The sequence below is a fragment of the Rhipicephalus sanguineus genome, chromosome 1, assembly GCF_013339695.2.
Source record: "Rhipicephalus sanguineus isolate Rsan-2018 chromosome 1, BIME_Rsan_1.4, whole genome shotgun sequence".
NCBI lineage: Eukaryota > Metazoa > Arthropoda > Arachnida > Ixodida > Ixodidae > Rhipicephalus > Rhipicephalus sanguineus.
Genome location: NC_051176.1, coordinates 254459915 through 254482618, shown reverse-complemented (window position 1 = coordinate 254482618; position 22704 = coordinate 254459915). Strand labels below are relative to the sequence as shown.

Genomic DNA, 22704 nt, shown 5'->3' with positions numbered 1-22704 from the left:
TGTTCACAATGAATGAACTGCATAATGGCCTGTATTATATACATGCCGAATGACGGAATGCACTTGTGTATAACTCAGAGAAAGGCATCCCTGTCCGATTTATCGTATTAGCAGTAGATTGGATGTAAAATGATTCAAGAAGCAGATGGAACGATAATGTTTTCTCCCTTTTTTTGATAACAGAAGCGATTGCCAATCATTATTGGGACCTGCTTTTTCTGCCAGGGCGCTGGACACTGTCATTTGGCCACATCATTGCGGTGCTGCTGCAGCCTTCTTTTCAAATTACCATTCTCACCTTTATAGCCTGCCTGGCAGTCTTGGCATGGAATTGTGTAGACAATGCCAGGGTATTTCTTTTCTAGGTGATCTTAGACTTGGACGAGTTGTTGCTTTAGTTCTTGAAGGGACATGGCAGATTTGCACTTTGTAAACCTTAAAAATTCTTTTAAAAGTGACTTCCTCACCCCTTGTCACTGACGAGAACTTACGTTTCATTATGCCTAAGGATTTAAGTTGGGATAACAATGATCAAAGCTGTTTATTGGCTATAAGATAAAATATGTCACCAAGAGAATTAAAAAGCTAATTCAGGTAATCATAATTTATTTTCTCAGAAGTTGTTTTCTGTCATTCTTGGAAGGTGCTTTTGAACTAAAGAACAGCACAGTTGCTGTAAAATGAATGATGTCTTCTAAATGCTAGGGCATTTGTTCAGCTACCTCTACCCATGTTGGCTTGGCCGCATTTACTTCTGGCCTCGATATGATTACTTGGTAACTGTCACCAAACAAAATCCTGGGAACTTTAAACAAAGAAAAACTGAAAACATTCATACCCATTTAAGCAAGAAAACTGACTTTCAAAAAGGTCAGTCTCCTGTGAGGATTTGGCGAGGTGAGTGAGTATTGTACTTTGGTGCCATACTAATAGCAGGAAGAGTGTAATACAACCCGCCACGGTGGTCTAGTGGTTATGGCGCTCGACTGCTGACCTGCAGGTTGCAGGATCGAATTCCGGCCGCGGCAGCTGCATTTTCGATGGAGGCGAAAATGCTTGAGGCCTGTGTACTTAGATTTAGGTGCACGTCAAAGAACCCCGGGTAGTCAAAATTTCTGGAGCCCTCCACTACGGTGTCCCTCATAATCATATCGTGGTTTTGGCATGTTAAACCCCAACAATTATTATTATTAAGAGTGTAATACGTGCTTATGAGCAAGTGGCTGGTTTGGTACACTCACATGCGCGTGACGTCAATCCCATGGGGCTATAAAAAATAACCAGAAATTGTGCATCTTAGCCATTAATATGGATCTTGGGGAGAAAGGGGTGTCTGCTAGTTGAAGAAATGAAGTGATGGCGTTCTGCAGCAGAATGCTGTCACTAAGCCACAAAAACTGGGGCGGTCAAGGAACACTGGCTATCACGTAAACTTAGACAAGCATTGCAAATTCTGATGAATTTTTTCGAGGATGTCAAACTGAAGATATAATTACGATTTCTGTTGTGTAAAGAATTACTTCCTTTATAATCTAGTCACAAGTTATAAAACAGCTATCAACAAAATTGTGCATTTGGTGGCCTACTGAGTCGTTACGTTTCATATGCCACATTGACATCATATTTCACTATAGTGGATGAAGTAATTGACCAAACTTTTGAAGAGAGATTAGTGCATGTCACTTTTGCTTCACGTTTGACAATTTTGTGCTGTATGTTATGCACTGACGATGCTTCCATTTTTTATCATGCAGCTCTAAATGCAAAAGATCCAGTATTTGAAGAACGTGTAAACATTGGTTTCAAGTTCACACCACAGAGCATTAGTAGACAAGAATGGAAAAAGCAGCAAAAAGTGCTTCAGGAAAACAAGAACAATTATGAGATGGCTGAAAGATCACGTAATGCAACTTGTAAGTACTGCCTGTTTATAGAGTTGCAGTTCAACTTAATTGCTTTGCCTCTGATTAATGTTTGTATTGAAATCATTTTAGTGAAGGTACAGTATGAAGAAGCCAGGCAAGAGTGGAAAAGGACGCATGCACCAAAACATGTGAAGGAGATTGCAGACCACTATGGTGTCTTCAGGGACCTCTATGAGTTTGGATTTTTTCATCCTGTCATTCCCATGGATATTTTATATGAGCAGAATGCAGAGTACTTCAGTCCTGTGTACTATGGCAACATCATCCTTCCGTCTGAGGTAAATCACTTGAGTCCTGCACCTTCCATTATTTCTTGTAATTTCATCACTGATTGGTAAGCAGAGAATTTCTGTTATGGACTTATAAGATATAAAAATGTAAACAAGGTGGAAATTCAGGGAAAGATGACAGCTTGGAATGATGAAAAAAATCATTGAACATGGGGTGTCGCTGGAGCCAAGGTTTCGACAAGTGTTCTTGTCTTCTTCAAGGCAGCAGCTGCCTACCTTAGCATGTGCGTGTGTGTATGCTTCATACAATCTGTGTATACTACGAAGCATACACATACACATGCTAAGGTAGGCAGCTGCTGCCTTGAAGTAGACAAGACCACTTGTAGAAATGTTGGCTGCAGCGACACCCTGTGTTAAAGGATTGCTCAAAATTTAAATGAACAAACATAACTTCAGATCTTGTTATTGCCCCCTGGGAGAACACAGCTATCTTCAAAGGCACAGTAATAAGGAATATTAAATTTAGCTGGATTGGTAAGTTATATTTTTTATAAATGGTAGTTATGGTAGTTTCTTACGGTGGGTTATATTGACTTATCCTGAGCAGACAGTGTCTGTTCAGGATAAGTCATTTGCTTAGCAACAAATTAAAATGATGTTGCCCTCTATTGGTACCAAAGAGTGAACTCACCTAGTTATGAGAACCTTTCCTAAATAAAAAGCAACCTAAAAATGGTGAAAATTCTCTGAAATTTATTACATTACCCAGATGTACTGCAACTGCAGTTTGAACCCAATGTTCGAGAAGCGAAATGTTGTTCTTTATTTGCTATACTTGTAATAGACCCTTTTCTGTCTCAAATAAGTCTCCAAAGACTGCTTTATCAGTCTAAGTGATTTAATGTTGTGCTGTGGTTTTCCTTAAATTGTCCCTGTAACACCTTTTCTTCAAAGCTGAGGACACACTGGAGTGGATGCATTATCTTTCAATAAATATACCGGGCATTATTTTCTGCACCAAATAAAAAAAAATGATCTCTAAATCAATGTGACGTTATTGCTTGTATTTGAGTGCCGAGATGGGCAACCTCTAGATAAATAATAATTTGCATAGTTCTGCTGATAATTTGCAAAGTAATGTTAAAGGGACACTAAAGGCAAATAACAATTTATGTCAGAGTGAAAGCCCAATGTATGACAACTTCTAAAACGGCAATATTATCAACAGCAGTGCCCTACTTACCGAGAAATTAAGCTAAATGTATCACATGATGAGCGCCACGAGTGGGACATTTTCGAAGTGATCCCGATGACGTATGGACGTCGGCCTACAATAAATCACTAGTAATCAAACTAGCAGCAGTAAAAAAGGAACATTCCGAGCATCAAAAGACGTAATAAAATGCTGTTTGTTCGTTTCCACTTGATTCATGGAAAACAAAACCTCCGTGGAGTTGCCGTGGGGAACGGCGCGCGTGGTTCAAAGGTTCCGTTTTCGCCGAACTGCGCCTCGCCCGTCTCAGTGGTAGTTTCGGGATCGCGTACTGCCGTGCGTGTTTTGCGCGCTCGTGAAAGTCACTCTGTCAGAAAGTTCGACAAAATGCCGCATGCGTGTGATATTGCCGGATGCCCGAATGGTGCACAACGCCAGTGCTGCAGCAAGGAAACCGGTGTGTCTTTTCACTGGGTGCCGCGGAATGAACCCTTACGCTCGAAGATGCTTAGTGTCATGCCATTGCGCCAGTGTGCTAAACAGTCAAAACCTCTGCGTGTGTGCTCGCTGCACTTTCGTACTGAGGATTACGAGACCAACCGCAACTTGGTGAAGGATTTGAATGTGCCCATCCGAGCAAGTCTTTGCCGCAGCGCCGGCGGCCGCGCAGTAAAAGCGGGCAACGTTGGGCACGGCAGCAGTGACGTATGAAAGTCGTATTTTCAGGCGGGAGATTTGAAGCGCGCTAACGCGATGCGGACCACTAAAAACGTGATTTTATTTCAAAATAAGCACTTCCTTGGCACAAAAGCAGCACTACGAGGTTTCTGGACCGCTATTTCAACTATCAACGTCGACTTAATATTTGCCTTTAGTGTCCCTTTAAATTGCTGCCCTACATTTAGTCGCCATGTCATCATTTTCACTGGTACGGCCCCACGAGGGGCTGTTTTCCTGTTCACCTTATATTTCCTTTGGGGGGAGCAGAACATCTTATTGCTGGCAGTCCTCTCATTCTGTACTATTATTCCATCCTGTCTCACTTCTGTCTCTGTCTGCTGTGTGTGTGTGTGTGTAACATGAAACAAAAAGTCAAAGGGTATTTCCTTTCCTTACATCTGCGTTGTTTCGCACTGCCTTCAAAAAACAAAAGTGGGCTGGCCGCAAGGCACCAGCTTCCTTGCGGCAATAATGATGCAAAGGGAGGGGCGGTGAGGTTGATGTCAGGGGCACTTTTTTTTGCATCTGTGTCACTCGCAGGGAGCCTTCGAATGTGAAATGTTTGTGTAGGTCTTACAGCCAGCTTAATTAAACATTTCTTCACTCAGGTAATTTTAAGGATTGGCTCCAAACTACTCATTTGCTTTAGTGATAAAAGTTAATTAATGTAATTTGTTCATTAACCACAAATTACTTTTTATATAAAGGTTGCCCTTCTGTACACTTAAATGCCAATAGTAACATCACAATCATAGGCGTGCGCAGGGTTCCCCATCAAGGGGGGCAAAGGTTCAGCGCAGCCCCCCCCCCCCCACCCTACTAAGTCAACGTATGGGGCAGATATTGCACCCCCCCCCCCTTCTCTTGGTGACCAGAAGGGTCAATGTACGGGGCAGATTTTGCGTCCCCCCTCTTAAGTGATTGGGGGGCAGTCGCCCCCCCCCTGCACCCTCCCTGTTCGCACGCCTATGATCACAATAACATCACCATGATTTATGCAAGCGTAATTTTACAATTTTAAAATGAAAAAAAAAATTAGGCCGGTATTCTCGCAGAAACTTGTTTAAAGTACCTACTAATGATAGAGTGAGTACCGCTGCTTAAGTACCAATGCTGCTAAAAAAAAAGTGAAGGATATGCTTGTAGATCAACACTGTAAGGCAAAGTTATTTTTCATTGCAGGCTGTAAAGGCTCCTAAAGTGTTGTTTGATTCTGAGCCTGACATGCTTTGGACTTTAGTCTTGACAAGCTTGGATTCTCATTTACTAGAGAATGACAAAGAATATCTGCACTGGTTTATGTAAGTATATAGTGGCAGCTTCTTCCTCTACTGCAAGTTTGCCACTGTGTGTATTTTATTTGCTAAGACCAGGAATGCAGTTCATCAGAAATGTATTATGTAGAACTGTGCGCAGTACACAGTTCAACAGAAATTGAACCACACAACTCTAGCTAGAAGTCACTAGGGCTACCAGTGGCTCCTAGCTAGAGTTATTGATCAACATGCTGCAGCTGTCAATGATGGTGTTTACAGTTGGCTCAAGGCAGTTTTACACTGCTGCAAAGGCATAGTCTTGCTCCTCACATTGCAGAAAGCTCTTTGTAGTCAAGCAATTGCCAATAAATGTTTCAAACTTATTCTGAAGCTTACTATCTCAGCAAACATGAAAGTATGATTTGATAGGCGTAAATTGTGTGAAAACAAACCCACACATACCTGTACATATCCGTAGTCTTGGATATAATTTGTGTAATTTTCACACCGTTGCATATCTTCACAGGATTTATATCGAAGCAGTTCCTTTTTGTACTGGGTATAGAGGAACCACATTTAAATCTGTAGTAGCAGTGTTCCCAATTTCTTGCACTGGCATGCCTGATGGGCATGGTGCACTGCCAAGGCTGTGCTGAAAGAACGCCAGTCAGGAGCACCCTCCATGCCATGCTCGCTGGTATCGAGCAGTACGAAATGCGAGGCCCTGCTTGTGATTGTAAGGCAGCATGGTGTATCTGTGCAGTCTCAATTGCAATAAGGTGGTAGTTTTAGGTGTAACAGAGAGCTGAGCTAGTTGGTAGGTATTCATGTTAAAAAGCCTGGGTGTGCAAACACTGACACAAGGGAGAGAAGTACCACAAACGCCGAATAACAACTGAAAGAGGCACTCAGCGGCAGAAAAGAAGGTCGACACAAAAACTTATCTGTGCATGCCCAGGCAAGATGCGATATCAATCTGGCACACGTGCTGGTTTATGTGAGAGATAACTGCTCAGGCATTTTGTTTCTTCTTTATGCAAGTTAATCAACGATTGGCTCACGCATGCGCTACCAACATTATTGCTAAGCCATGCCTCAACCATCAGACGCGTTTCTTCATTCCTGTGCCTGTATCAAACTGCACATTCATCAAATTTCATAGTATATTCACACTCTCGACAATGTAATGATAGATTAGATGTTGAAATGGTAGCAATCTCTTATGTTCCATTAATTTCAGTTGTTAGTCAGCGTTTGTGGTGTCTTGACTGACTTCTCTCTCTTGTGTCCGTGTTTGCATGCCCAGTCTTCTTAACATAAGTTTTAGGGAATTTCGTGCATGAGAGCTTTTTCAGTGTGTTGTCTGTTGAGAAGGAAGTGATGTGTCAAATGCATGCTCTGCACGAGAAGTTGATGCAGTGCCGCTGCACTGCCCCTTTTGAGTATGTGTCGGTCACATGATGCCAAGCAGCAGTGGCAAGCTGTTTCAGTGCATATGATTTGCCTAACGCACACTCAAGACCATGGGCCATAAAGAATGACGTAGTCAGCTAAACAAAAAAAACTAACAAAAAAAAGCTGCTAACGCGTCACTGCAGTGTCTGAGTGTGTCCAATCTGATGCTCCTTGTGCAAGTCTATGTTGGCCAATGTTGGACTGCCAGACAAAGCTATGTTCATGTGGTATAACGCAAGTTTCTCGCCATTGGTAGCTGTGCAATTGTGTCTCTCTGGTATTTGCATTCACACAGGAACTTCGCTAATAGAGAATGCGTTGCCACAATTGTTTTGTTGGACATTCGTTTAATTGCGATGCATCTGTACAGCACATCTTTACTCACCAACTATTGTGTACATTCCCTTGACTTGATACTGTAACAAGCTGTCTGTACAATGGCAATTGGTTTTGTTTCACTTTTCCTTTTAGCAAAGTGTTCTTCAGCAGCTTATAACACTGTATAGGCTTTAATTTAGGTATGTGCTGCACCACCATAAAAATTTCCCCAAGTCCTTTAATTTCTCATCCATGGCAGTAATTAAATAATAATATAACTAATAAAAAAACAGTATTATGAAGACTCAACTGCATCTTTACTTCAGCTTTTTGTATGGTTACACAAAGAATGAGGCACAGTATTGACGAGATGAGACAGTGTTCTGTCAGTGAACTAAAGCACCTTTTCCAGTAGTAAACAACAAAATAAACTAAGCTATAAAGCCAGGTCACTCAGATAAAGCAAGGAAGACTGGCTATACAGCCTGATAACAGGTAACTCAATGCGGAAGACTGTGACTTGTTCTACCCAGCTAACTTAGCGCTCACCACCAGGATGCAGCATGGTGCATTCAAAGCTCCAGCACGTCAGATTCATAAGGCTTTCCAACTAGTGTCCTGCCTATTCTGGCTTTGTGGACCAGTATGCATGACATAATTTATTGCTCCCACTAGCAGATACCATGCAACACATCTTTTGTGTCCAGTTGCAATGCTAGCAACACTGTGGGCTCTGAGGTATGCCCATTGACCTATTGCACTGTTCCCCAGTTGCAAATACAGTAAAACCTCGGTGATACGATCACGGCTCATACGAATTTCGGGGTGATACGACTTTTTCTGTGGTCCCGGCCAAGGCCCATTAGCCTGCAATGCATTGGAGTACGGTTGTAGCGAACCGATTTTCACCCCGCGACGTTTGATACAAACGTACGCTAGCGCACAGGTACGAACAGGTGCTCCCCGCGCTGTCGCAGAAGAAGCGGCAGTCACACGCGGGCGCGGGCATGCGCGCTGCGCGACCATCAATGGTGCGTCGTTGCCTCCGAGATAGTGCGCGCGAATCTTGGAGGCCCTTAGGCGCCTTCGCGTTTAGGTTACAGATGACGTTGACGTCGCACATCGCACAGTACAAAGGCAGCAGCGTCCTTGTACTGTGTTAACACGTGCCTGCCACGTCGATGCAAGCAAGCCATGTCCCCGCAATCAGACGTTCTATGAAACAAGACTGAAACTTCAGCTGCCGGTCCGTCATGAAGTCCTATTAAAGGTGGACGAGGACCCCTAGAGACGAAGCGGACGGTCTTGGCGAAGGAGCTTGGCCTCTATCTATAGTGTGTAAAAGCGCTTCTTAAATCACTTTCTCCGCAATACTCTGGTGTCATGCACAAAAGCGTAGTAAGACTAGGAAGGGGCTACTAGCGGTCACGGTGCACAACACATCTGGTTCACTAATTACACACGCGCATGCACCGTATGTTTACGAGTACAAGTATGATCGTTGACGTCTAAAAACTTCACTGGCAATCATTCAGAGCTGTTCATGACGTCGTTGCGGCCCTGAAAAACACTGAATCAAAACGTATGCCAACTTTCTTTTGTCGCATACTAATTTTCCATGTTTTTTTTGGTGATACGAATTTCGCATGATACGAATATTTTGGATAACCCCGCGAGATTCGTATCACCGAGGTTTTACTGTAACAAGTGGAGAATACACCTTTGTGGCATGTTTCAACTAGAGCCACAACATTCTGATATATTGTCATGATATGACTGCTCAGTGAGCACTGTTATAACCAAAGTCATGACCTTCACCTGCATATCATTTTCACAACAAGCATACCGTTTTCTCACTCCGTTAATTCTTTATTGTTGTGCAAGAGTTGCGAGGTCAATGATCTCTATGTCCTCTTTTATACAACCTCGTGCTTTTCTGCTCACACTAAGTGTGTTGCAATGAGGGCTCTCTTGGCTCTGTTTTCAGAGTATCGAGACAACCCAGTTTTCTAATACCATTCCACAAATTGTACACAAAAATTTCTCCTAAGCATGTATAATCATCTATTTGTTAAGAATGACTCTGGATCTTGTTCTAGCATTGTTGGTACGGACGAAATCACACTAATCTGCTAGTTCTTTTCAATGGTCTTCACGGCTTCACGACCTGACCTGAACTGCTCAGTTGTTTTGAATTCTGCATAATATAACCAGAGAGCACAGACCTTTTTGTGTACAGGGGGGTGCAAAAGATTGCAGGCTGCTCTCCCATGTTTTCCTAGTGCAGCGGGGCCTGCCAACTTGTGATCACTAGAGACCGGATTTTAGGCAAATGCCTATTTTGTTCACTGCGCTCCTATCGCGCCATTTTCATATATGAGCATGAATTAGAGGTTAAGAAGGGCTTTTATAGTATTTTTATAGTGCCTATAAATGCCTATTTTTGGCGTTCGTGCCTCAATGCTTACAAATGCCTATAAATGCCTATTTTCAAAATTGGCGCTTATATGAACGCTTTTTAGTCTCAAGTTTCGCTCTCGGGTGCTGTTTGAGACCATTATTCATGTTACCGCGTAAGATTGACTGTTGGGAACTATGAGGTTCAACCTAGTCTTCTAGTTCAACCAACCAAAAACCGCTACAGCAGTGAAGCGGGACACGCCGGCGAGCATTCGCCGCCGCGCTGACATGGCTCGAGCGGTTGGCGAATGCGAAACCGCGGAGAGACGTCAGCGGAAAAGAGAGTGAAGAGCGAAAAAGCAAAGAAAAATATGATGTGTACGCAGCTTTTGCTTTGTTTGTAATGTACTTTTTAAGGTGTTCACTGCAGTAGAGTAGCCAGAAATCATTTTCAAGGGAGGGGGGGGGGGGGGGACAACCATACTTTTTATATCTTCGTGCATGTGTTTGTATGCGTGCGTGTATATACACACACGCAAAACTGAAAAATTTAGGGAAGGGGGAGTGGTTCACTGCCAGGGGAGAAATTGGCCCTACGCAATTCGACCCGGCCAATAGGAGGAATCCCTCTCTCCTGGTCTTTTAGCAATCTGGCTGTCTGCTCCTGCTCTGTACATTTCATTCATGCCGGAAAAACATTCAGGAGTGTGTTGATTCGACAGTGGACACTTCACTCACTCTGCAGAACAGGGGACGGCGAACCATGCGGGACAACGCAGGCTATGTTCGAATGTTGGCGTCTTTGTCTCATCTTGAGCAATAACATTTCTGTTTTCCTGTCGTAGATAGAGGTCGCGCACATATTCGTTTGAAATTATCTGCATTTATGTGAAAATTTATTGTGCCTATATTTACGATTTTGGAAGCCTAAAACATTGTTTTGCCTGCCTATTTTTGGCGCCTAAAACAAGCTTTTTTTAGTGCCTAAAAATCCGGCCTCTAGTGATCACCCCTATCCCAGCCTGCAATTGCCAAAGCTCAGTTGTCCACAGAATACAGTCTATAATGCTTATCTTCTTGATATTTTCATAACTCACAGTCATTGTATTTTCCCCAAGATTTGCACTATTGTAATATAGTTTCACGCATTTTTCAAGTCTTTCTCTTCCTCTGTCCGTTCAGCTTACCTTGCACTTTGTTGTAGGTAAAGTGTCTTTATCTTCAGTGCCCTTTTATATTTATTCTATTGTGCTGTGGTATTATGCTCTTTCATTCTGACATTTTCTTTTATAATGCGCCCTCTTTTTGTACATATTTTCTCCTGTACATTTTTTAAATTTGATGCATGCACCAGCACTAAGACTTAGAGTTGTTCACATTAAATAAGCAAATGATTGATTGCTTGGTTATTAATTTTCATCTTCCAGCGGCAACATCAAAGGAAACCAGGTAACAGCCGGTGATGTAGTATGCGACTACCTGCAGCCGTTTCTTCCTCGTGGTACTGGCTACCATCGATTTGTATTTGTCCTGTACAAGCAAGAAAAGTTGATTGACTACTCTAAATGGAAAGTGCTTGCAAATAGGTGAGGGGCTGCCTTATTAATTGTGACTGAGGGATTTTTGATTTTGTGACTTTTGTGGCATTATCAAAAAAAAATCAGCAATTTGCACTTCAGTAATAAACATAATTTTGTATTGTACTCTTGTATAGTGAATCTTAAAAGCATTTCTGCAGGGACTTGGTAAACCTGTCTTTAGTGATGGTTCAAAGTACTATAGCAGCGAGTTACACTGGCCAATTTTGAACAGTTGCCCTTGTTCTTTAACAAGCAATGTGACCTTGAAGACTTGGTTCTGCCAGTAGGAAACAAACTTCTCCAACACAGCGATCTCACATGCGTCATGTTTTTGTCATTGATGGTCACTGATGGCCGTCCAGCATGGGCTTCATTGCTGACCTCTTCATGATCTTCTAAAAAGGCACTGTTCCACCGTACACTTCATGTTTCGGCAGCAGACAGTTGTCAGTGAAGGCCATCTATACCACAGAAAATGTTTCCACTGCAGACTTGGTTCCAAGGAGTGCTGCATTGCAGCTTCCACGAGGAATAAAAATTAGTTTCACGGGAAAGCCTGTCCTTACTCTCCAGACGGCCACAGACGACCGAGTGACCGTGCATGCATAAGCGTACTTCCCCTCCACCAATCCCAACCGTTTTTCGTGCACTGCAACATATAGTCGCTTCACAATATAATCACTGACAATACTTTTTGGGTGAAGCCTGCATATTGCCATCTCTATGACATCTCGTTTGGCTCAAAAGATCAAATGATTGTAAAGTGGTAGCAAATAAAACTCGCCACTGAGCAGCTTGTTACAGTCTGGACTGGGTCTGGTGATCTCTGTTGTCTGAATTAATATTTGATGATCTGACACTGTCAGCAGACTCTTCTACTAGTAGCATTCAAGTAGTCATCTGAGCGAGCAGCAGAATTGCAAGACAGCTGTCATACATGCAAGAGGTCGGCTACCAAAGTGCCTGCCGTATTCACAACTACTTGGTGTGCACCTCTGTACGCTTATTAAACGTAGCCTCTGTGTAGCAATAAATTCACTCTGAAAATGAAAGTTTACACTTTAGACTGCATTACGCAAGGTGCAGCATGTCCATCAGGGCACCTTGAAACTCGGTGCACTGCTCATGAGTTGCCTGTTACCCATGGTCACTTTAAAGCATAATTAAATGATAATTGGTCCTGACATTGGTAGAAAATTAAAATGCAGCTGTCATAAAATAAAAGCTCAGTGTTAGATGCTGATATCACATTGGTCTAAAATCGAATGTGCTTGTCATCTGAGCAGGCAGAATTATCCCAGTGAATTTTTGGATTTCCAGCTCAAATTATGGAGCAAGAAGTAGTACTTAATAGAAAATGAAGTTAATTATAGGAACAGCCAGGTTTAAAATAGAGAACGGCTCCGGTTCTACCAGTGGTGTACAAATACTTGTACATGATTGATTAGTGAAACACGCCATTAGATCATTGGCTCTCGAGTGGGGGGGAAATATGAATGCTTATCGGACCTTATTCACTTAAAACTGAATTTAGTTGCGTCATTGCTTATTAGCCTTCTTTTAATCCTTTTCCTACCGAGTTTGCTGGCAGAAAAGGATCTAAAACTACGAAATTTTAAAATTTGCCTATCAATCCAATGCATGCCATTTTCAAATTCTAGTTGCCAACATCAAAGCCATTCTCAAATGTAATTGATGCTTCAACTGAATTATTTAATTTTTTTTTGCTGTGTCATCTGTTAATGCTGGAGAAAGTTGCATACAAAGGATTGGGGTGGCTTGACTGTGGGACCGCAGGAGCGCTTGTTTCAGCATGTACAAACACAGCTTGAAAAGGAGCAAACACTTTTCTGCTTACTTTGAATTAAATGACTGTTTGTGGCTTGTCATCTTGAAAGCGAAAGCACATTGTATCATGCTCTGACCAAAGTTCAGTGTCCAGTGTGATAGAAATTTCATTGCGTCAGCATTCTTCACATTTGCTAATAGAATGCAGGCTTCATGCCTATGTTCTGTTACAGATTATGAAATTACAAAGTTCAGTGCTTGCATTTTAGGCGTTGAATGTTTAACAGCCTTACTGTATTTGGCTTAAGCCAGCCACGGTGGTCTAGTGGTTATGGTGCTTGATTCCTGACCTGAAGGTTGCGGGATCGAATCTCGGCCATGGCGGCCGCATTTTCAATGGAGGCGAAAATGCTCGAGGCTCGTGTACTTATATATAGGTGCACGTTAGAGGACCCCAGGTGGTCATTTGCTGGAGCCCTCTACTACGGCATCCCTCGTAATCATATTGTAGTTTTTAGTTTCGGGACGTTAAACCCTAACAGTTATAATATATTTGGCTTAGTGCAAGAAGAAACAAGAGTTAGAAGGCTGATAGAACAGGGCAACACAGAAGGAATCACGAGGGAAGCAGTCTCTCTTGCTGGTTTTTTCTGTGTCCTGTCACACTGTTAAATCTGCTTTTCACGGAGCTGTGTCGACCACACAAATTTAGCATGCTGTATAAAATAACTATCTATTTGGTAAAAAGTTGCAAGCAAGAACTGGCAACAAATTTTTTTCTTGCATTCTGTGTAGGTATGCATTTTATTACTGCCAGCAACTCGCTGCACATTTGATAACTATGCGCGTTACTTTACAACGTGTCAGTTTCTCAAAATTTGTTACATTTTATTTCTCCTGTAAAGGGTGCACTGCCACATACACGTGTCATACTGTGGTGAAGCACACACGTTCTGGTAGGGCTTGGCTGTATTAGACTGGCTGCTTTGAGAATAAGAGTGCAGGCTTCTGTTTGAATTTTCTGCCATTTTCACATCATAAAAAGATGTAGTGTTTTGCAGACATGATTGCCACTGTCTACACGGCATATTTCCTTTTTTTTTTTTAATTCTGAAGTCTTGTGAGGTGCTTTTACAATTAATAGACAGTTATAGTTTAGTGGGTTTAACGGAATAGCGGGCTTACCGGAATAGCGGGATCGAAGTGCGCATGCGCAGTACCGTAAACGACCCGTAGCGTTTACCGTATGCACGCTATTTTTCAGCTTTAGCGTTAGCGTGTTTGCGTGGTTAACGTAGTGTACGTAAAACATGGCGGTAGTTTTCGACGCCCGCTTCGAACTGAATTTAGCGTTGATGTGGACGGATCCACTTCTTTCGTAGCAAACGACTGTGCGAAATGGCTTCGCTTGCCTTCGGGTAGCTTCGACGACACGGTATTATGGACAACTTAGCGTAGTTTTTGAGATCGCTTCCCATTTCGAACATCCCTAGGCCTATCTAGAAGATCGGTGTAAACAAGTGTGCAACATGAAAATTTTCGCTTTTGGTGCTCAGTTCATATTTATTTACTTTTGTGTTCACTAAAAAAAAGGAGTAATATTGCTGCGAGCGGGGATACAGGCGAGCATTCTCGGTTTTGTTCTCACTTTTTTTAACGCATTCACCCTTCGCTAGGTGGCGCCACAGTCCCGGCTTTTGCACGTAAACGCTATCCCGCTAAACTAAAACACGCTTTCCACAACCAAAGTTTGCGGCACGGTAACGCTATTCCCTTAACCCCCGCTATCACGCTAACACTAAACTATAACTGTCTAATATGTACAACTCTTATGTGTCATTCCATATATTTGGTCAAGGTATGTTCACGCACTGATATTTGAATTAGTTTGTAGTATGTAAAAAAACTATACTTGTGTACTTAGCTTTTCTGTGCATTCCTTTTCCACAGTACAAGCCTAAGGGAAAGGACATTTAAAACATATGACTTCTACAAGGAGTTCGAAAGCATGCTGACACCTGCTGGACTAGCATTCTTTCAGTGCACTTGGGAAGACAGCCTGGTGGATTTTTTTCACAAAACTTTGAGTAAGTATGTAAATTTATTTTAAAATACTGCAGTTTCATTGCAACACATAGCAGGGGTGAGTACTGGTATTAAAGGGTCCCTGCAGAACTTTTTCAACATGGTCAAAAAAACACCGATGATCGGTAGTCGAGGCTCCTGAGAACACGTGAGCCAAATATTATAGCGCAGCACGCGGCCTGGAATTTTCAATTAATTCTCAATGTCAGCTAGGAATCATTCCCTCTTCTTTCTACAAATGATGCCACATACCCAAATGACTGCACCATATACCCAAATTCACGGCCATTGGCTGATTTGAGCATCGTTAGCTGCATAGTTACCGCTGCAGCCGTGTAAGGCTGCCACATGCCCGCGTGATCACACTGAAAGTAAGCCGCGCATTCAAAGAAGGAAAAAAACAAAAAGTGCTCAAGGGCATGATGCGTGACATAACTCCTTTCCCCCGTGCCATCCCTCCCTGCTTAGCTTCCAGCGTGCTCGTCGGGACAAAAGAAGAGAGAAAGCAATTACAACGTGCGACAAATCTCTGTAACTCCGTTGTACTCGACGGGTTCTAAAAATTTTTCCGGCGGTTGATTCGTGAGGCATTAAACTCCTTTAATGAAGCCATTCGATGGTTACTTGCAAAAGTGTTGCAGGGCCCCTTTAATGGCATGCAAGATGAAACATGAACTTTCATGCTGCCACTCACGAGCATTAAATTGTACATCAAGCGAAGGTGATGCCACTGTTCTGCTCACTACAAAAGAAGGCGTATCTGCACATTTTAAGTTAGAAAAGATTACACAGTAGAATCTTGGTGATACGAATTTCTAAATTCCCTGGTTAAATTCCATTGTGTCCACTCGGCCAAAATTCGGATGTTCCGAACACTTTTCTGCATCGCGACGGTAGATGTGAACGTGGGTATCGAAACTGTCAAGCGATGGCCAACAGAAGCATGCTCCGGAAGCTCCTGAAGTACTTGTGCAGCCAGAGCACACAGAGTAAAAACTGTGCTCATCGTTTGCCACAACCACTGTGGACGAACCTGCGGTCACTTTCGACGTGATCATGTATGGCGATGACGAAAATACTAAAGCGCACGCGCATCCAGCGCTTGCGAAGTCAGAGCAATGCTGCTTGCCGCAACCGATGCAAACAAAACCACAGTAGACGACTTAGTTCTAGTTCTGACTGCACACGCACGGCCACCACACACAGGTTGAAAACAGAACTATCGTTTGCGACAACCGCTGCACAGGAAACTGCGGTCGCTATCGATGCTATCTATGCAGTCATCGATAGCGACTGCACAGCTCCGTAGCTCCGATTATTGGTCCTTTAGCATGTGTTCAAGAAAGCCATGCGAATTCTTTTGACGGAAATAAATGTTTTATGCGTATGTCGTGGTTCGAAAACTGATTTTACTAGTCTTTGGTGATACCAGATTTCGGGTGATACGAATATTTTCGTTCCCCCTTAAGATTCGTATCACCGAGATTCCACTGTAATAAAAAAAATTTACTGCATTTCAACAGTAGTATAGAAACCACGTGATCGGACTCTTATGCATGTTCACTTTTTTGCTGCGTGGTGTGCCAAAAGCCATTTTTGGCGTCTTTAGTGAAAAAATGAAGTATTAATCCGTATCTAATGAGAAAAGCAGGGCTGGTTCTAGCCAGTACGATAGACAATCTTTCCGTTAGTGGGGTTATCTCAATTTGTGTTCTGAGCAGTTGTCTGTCCCTTCAAAGGGTACTGACACCATTTTTCGAAGATGATTTTACCCTTCCATACAAATCTCCTGTATACAGAGACTGCTCTGAGCAAGTGTGAAGCTCAGAAAATGCTGATGAGATATTTTATGTTAAAGTCAATGAAAGTCAAGCCATGCGAGTTCTTTCGACGGAAATAAATGTTTTATGCTTATGTCGTGGTTCGAAAACTGATTTTACTAGTCTTTGGTGATACCAGATTTCGGGTGATACAAATATTTTCGTTCCCCCTTAAGATTCGTATCACCGAGATTCCACTGTAATAAAAAAAATTTACTGCATTTCAACAGTAGTATAGAAACCACGTGACTGGACTCTTATGCATGTTCACTTTTTTGCTGGGTGGTTTGCCAAAAGCCATTCTTGGCATCTTTAGTGAAAAAATGAAGTATTAATCCGTATCTAATGAGAAAAGCAGGGCTGGTTCTAGCCAGTACGATAGACAATCTTTCCATTAGTGGGGTTATCTCAATTTGTGTTCTGAGCAGTTGTCTGTCCCTTTAAAGGGTACTGACACCATTTTTCGAAGATGATTTTACCCTTCCATACAAATCTCCTGTATACAGAGACTGCTCTGAGCAAGTGTGAAGCTCAGCAAATGCTGATATTTTATATTAAAGTCAATTTTCCCTTGGCACACCTACTACTAGCTTTACGTCAGGCTACAGTACTAATTCTGGTGACTTCATGCAACAGTCTGGCTAGTTGTGATGACGTCAGGTACCAAAAGTTCCAAAATGGCTGCTTGTGCATCAGCAACGGAGCCACGGTGCAGAGCAGCTGTGGAAATAAAATGTTGTGATATCTTGCGCGAGCATGTGACGAGAAGCTCATACCGTGTTGTGACATCAGGGTACAGTAGGAACCGAAACTAGCTTTTAAAAACATACTGTCATTACTTTTTCAGGGTGCACTCACGCTTAGTTGTACATTTTCTAGCTTCTTAAGGGCTTGGCCTTTTATTTGATGCAAAAAAATGACAACTGAAAATTTTCGTGTAAGTACCCCTTTAAAGTAAGGTCTCGTTAGTATTCCATTAAGAGGTCTGTGTATTGATGTGTCATAGCAAGCATTGGCACTTCTGGCTTTGTATGTGAGCAGTAAAGATGTTTTTCCATTGTGTGCATTCCTATTTGTCTACTGCAATTCTATATAAATATGATCTGTTTTCAGAGATGCGGGTGCCCACATTTGAATATGTTCACCCTCCAGAATATGTCCCAAAGCAAGTCATGTACCCTCACAGGGAGCCTTTTAATATGTAAGCTGCTTTCAAAACTATCCTTAATAGATCAAGATCAATTGTTGTACGTGGAACTCTGTTCTAGATAAGCACCTCTGATGTGTAGCACCTCTGATAAGCACCTTAGTTGATGTGGTAGTGCGATTTGCATTTGCTATTTACTGCTACAGAGCGTCCTTTTTTTAACAAGGTGAGAGCTTTGCCAAGTTGGTTGTTCATATTCACACTGAAAATAGTGCCAGCTACAAATACACAGAAGAGGCACACAAAAATGCACACGAAATGCTATCTGCCGACTTTATTGAACAGAAGGATGAGCATACCATAAAATCCTGAAAGATAGCCCACCTAAAATCAAGATAAAATATGAGGTGGGCTAAATTTCAGTGTGCAGCAAAGAAAGAGTTGAAAAATGTATATTAGCGAAAGAACGAACACTCATTTATTAGCATTGAATTCATTCGTCCTCAAAACTGTTGTACGAATAGTTGCTGTCGCTGTCAAACAAAAGGTTGACAACCTCGTCATTCAAGTGCTCCCGGTTATTTTTGGCTTAACAGGCACCCACATGTGTGGTTGCACTTGTACCCTTGGAAAGGTTCAAGTGCTTCTCTACAATGCATTCTCATTGTAGTAACTTATCTTCATTTGCTCAAGCTGTAGTAAACAGTGAGTGCACACTTAATCTGTCGTTTCCCTTTGTTTCCACAATGGATGCAACTGTAGTTATCAGCCAATGGTCATGCAATTAAAATTAAGATGTCTCTTACAAGAAAGATTGTTGACCTAAATTGAAGAATAACTTCCTTCATCCAGTGTCTGTTACAAAAGAGATACAATCAATAGGAGAGATACGGTGCCCAACCATGCATGTATATAGTGTCTCTTATACCCAGTTATCTGTTACACCAGCACCTCTTGTAAAGGGGTTTGACTGCATTATAAGGTTTTACACCTGCAAATCACTACAGGTCGCAGCGTGTCGCCCTGTCAAGTTTTTGAAGCCACTCCTGTTTTAGGATGTGTCCTACTGATGTGATTGGCTTCTTAGCATTTGTACTTCAGGAGAAAATGCGAGTGGCTGGTTTTATGGCAGAAAGTGTAGGTTAGGCATCTAAGAAGTTAAAAAAAGCATGGCTTTAAGGGAGGATAACCATTAATCGTCAGTAGCTCCCTCGATACTAGGAGGTTAATTTACTAAATTATGCTGCAAATACTTTACTCTATTCATATCCTAACTGCCTGCATAATTGCAAAAAACCATTTCAGAATCGCTTTAAGGGTTTTTCCTGTACTTGAAAATAATGTGGAACATGTGAAACAACAGTTGAGTTCATTACCACAATGCTTCAGCAGGTTCTTTAAGAAAAGAGCAGTACACGTGTAAAGCCCTGCAAATGGCACCGCCAGCTTAAAGCTACTGAACATTTGCCTGCCTATCTCAAAGTTTTAGCTACAAATTAGTGGAAGCATATAGAATTAATATTGTTATTTGACCAGCACTATCTATCTACCAAGTTAAGTCTCCACAAAAGATGCAGAATGTAGCACAGGAAGCACAGCATAAAGCTAAATTGTATGCTGCAGAGAGTGATTGTCACAGCTACCCAACAAAAGGGCATAAAACGTTGTATGCAGCAGATCACTAGAAAAGTAATGAGACAGGGCGCTTACAAGGATGAGGCCTGGCAAAAACGGGATGAGTACAATCACTCTGAGAAAGGTGTGCTTTATCGGCTATCACTGCAATAGTACTGCATGTTGCAGACAGCACTGAGCAGTCATTTTTATCTATCCTCTCGACATTAATCTTGCTCTGTGGTGTGCAGATATCTTGACAAATACCGAGACCCTAGGGAAATTCGGGAAGAAGTTTACCTGAAGCGTCTGAAGTCACTTAATCCTCTGGAGGATGAGCCACCTATGCCAAAGTACCCAAACATCTACAAGATCCCGAAAGGCACACCTAGCTGGCTGGTTGACGAAATGAGAAAAGAGCGATTTCGCATTGGTGAGTGCCGATGGTTCAGAATTCTGTATTGCTATTTGTTTTCTGATGTGCTGCAGTTGTTTTAAGTTGGTGACTGGCATGGTGATAGATTTGAAAATAGGTATTACAGCAGACTTGTTAAGGTCGAAGTTGGCCATGTGTCGTAGATATAAAATTATCATCATCATGTACCGGCATGCGCCCTCTTCTTCATTGCCTTCATCTTCTGCTTTGCTACCAAAAGACGTGCGCCGATTTGTCCACCGAGGGATACTATAATTTAATATGCAAGAGAAAGAAAGAGAAAGATGAATAGAAAGAGAGAGATTTTCTTGGCGAAAATTTTTTTTGGCGAGGCGAGATTTGAACTCGCATACCTACAATCTGAAGGCGAGCTTCCTAACCATTCAGCTATCCAGGCATGCTGGCAGAACATAGCCTTGTATAGTATAGTACAGCAAGGTGATGGGAAAGGAAAGTGAGGATGAAGAGGACAGATGTGAGGATGGGAGAACAAGTACAGAGAGAAAGGCAGAAAGAGATGGATAGAAAGAAAGGGAAGAAGTAGCGAAAAAGATAGAAGGCGAGAGACCGAGGACAGAGAAACAAAGAGATCAAAAGAAATACAGAGAAAGAAATTAACAAATAGAGAAAGAGTTAAAAGCAACACCGACTACACAGAGAGAGATATGGAAACAAACACACAGAAATAAGGAGTAAGAGAGAAAAAGATAGAAAGACACAGAGAGAAAAAGATAAAGCAACATACACAAAAAAAAAATGATGGAAAAAGAGAGAGAAAGTACAGCCATATAGTACAGTACAGCAACTACAGTTTGCCGTGTGGCGTAGAAAAACTATCATCTTCAAACCGGCACGCGCTCTCTTCGTTATCTTCATCTTCGTCCTCTTCTGCTTTGCTCCCAGAACACATGCGTCAATCTGTCCACCACCACTCCACCAGCTCTGCTGTGACCCAGCCTTGCATGACTTTGTGCGAGCTGCGCTAATATTTTCTCGCAATGTGTAATTGCACTGTGAAACTGAGTAGTAACTGATAATGTTACATATCATATTTTTGCTAAAAAGGATGCTTTCAAGTTTTCACAACAACCGTGTTTCATATTACTGTTCTTGCCTCTTGTCACTTCTTAATATTTAAATTGAAGGTGCGACTGCCAGTGAGAAATGGGCTATTGCAAAACATGCCATTCAGTAATTCTCAGCACAATGGGTCCAGTGTGATTATCTTTCTGCACTTACTAAATGTGCGTTAAATGTAAAAAGTGCTGCATGATTATGTACCCACGCACCATGAAACATGAAACAAGCAGCCAATATATATATATATATATATATATATATATATATAGTAGAACCCCTCGTTGATACGTTCCCGCTTAGTACGATTTCCCGGCTCTTATGCTCGAAATCGCGAAAATTAAAAATAACCCAATATAGCTGTGTGCAATACGTTCCGGTTAATACGTTCCCGGAAAATACGATTATTCGGCAGCAACGTTCAGCACCGCGGAAAACTGCGGTCGTATGATACGTTTTGTAGTCAGAAACTCCCATTCAGGCGTGCAAAAAGGGCCCTCTCGTGTACTCGTGAAGTGGCAGACAGCCGCCGCGCGGCGACGGCGGAATTTTCGCAGTGCTTTTCCCCCCTCCGCGCTTTCTCTGCTTTGCTCAATTGCCCCCTCCGCGTCCCCTCCGTGTCTTCTCCGAATTGCTCGATCGCCGCTCTCTGTCAACCACACTCCGACCCCAAGGCAGGCGGCGACGCCATGGCCGTCAAAATCTTCAAACAGCTTTAAAAAAAAAAGTCTTTTCTGTAGCATGTGGCACGATTTTGCTGAGCATTGCAAATCCTTCATCCGTAGCACGGTACATTGATGCACACTCGTTCCACACACATACCTGCCAAGTCTCCCGGATTACCCGAAAGACTCCCGGATTTTGAACGTTTCTCCCGGTTGTACGGGTCATAGGAAAATCTCCCGGAAATCCAGTTTTGCCCCGCGCGTCCAGTGCATTGCGCGCCCTGTGCGTCACGGTGACGTGAGGTGGGACGTTTTGCGTACAGATGCGCTACACGCAATTTAACAATTGATCCTAACTGTGTTATAGGTTATATCAGCCGTTGATATTTTGTAGATGATGCGTTTGTGTACACACAAATCTATCCCACAAGTTATCTCGCCTTCAAAATTTTGTGTCACTGCTGCTTTAAGTGGAGAGCCCAGCACTTAAAAGGGTAGCCGTTACCGATGTCTGTCGAGATAGCGTGTTCACCAGCGCTTGCGACCGTCCCCGTCTCAACGGCGCCCCTTATGGTCCCTTGCCCGACGAAATAACTGGCAAGCAAGCGACGACAGGCCTCGCACGCGGAGCGATGTTTTCGCATGTGCCCTTCGCGCGTCGGTGACGGCCGGGTCGTTTCATCTCTGCTTCAACCGTGTTCGTCCCTAGCGCTAGCGCGCATTTGCTCGCACGGGAAACAGACGATGCGTAAGCGACATTATCGTTTTGGACTCTACAGATCTGCGGCGACCGCAAAATCCCGCTGACAGTGTCCATATAATTGCTATCGCAGTACACCCCCCACCGCCACGCGTTGAGTACATCTCCCGGATTCCGTTTCTCCAAACTTGGCAGGTATGCACACACTTTTGTTCAGACCCCATGGCTACAACAATACGGCCAAAGAATGGAGGCTGTCGCTCGTCCAGTCC

The 22704-nt window shown here is 42.7% G+C and overlaps 1 protein-coding gene across 1 annotated transcript in view; it reads left to right on the top strand.

The window, feature by feature from the left end:
* The window catches only part of LOC119378099 (39S ribosomal protein L38, mitochondrial), a 28199-nt gene that overhangs the window by 3491 nt on the left and 2004 nt on the right, over positions 1-22704 (top strand). The window contains exons 2-8 of the mRNA XM_037647345.2: positions 1755-1913; positions 1995-2203; positions 5274-5392; positions 10948-11106; positions 14839-14975; positions 17907-17994; positions 19806-19987. Of these exons, the coding sequence (XP_037503273.1) occupies positions 1755-1913; positions 1995-2203; positions 5274-5392; positions 10948-11106; positions 14839-14975; positions 17907-17994; positions 19806-19987 (1053 nt within the window). The remainder of the gene's footprint in view (positions 1-1754; positions 1914-1994; positions 2204-5273; positions 5393-10947; positions 11107-14838; positions 14976-17906; positions 17995-19805; positions 19988-22704) is intronic.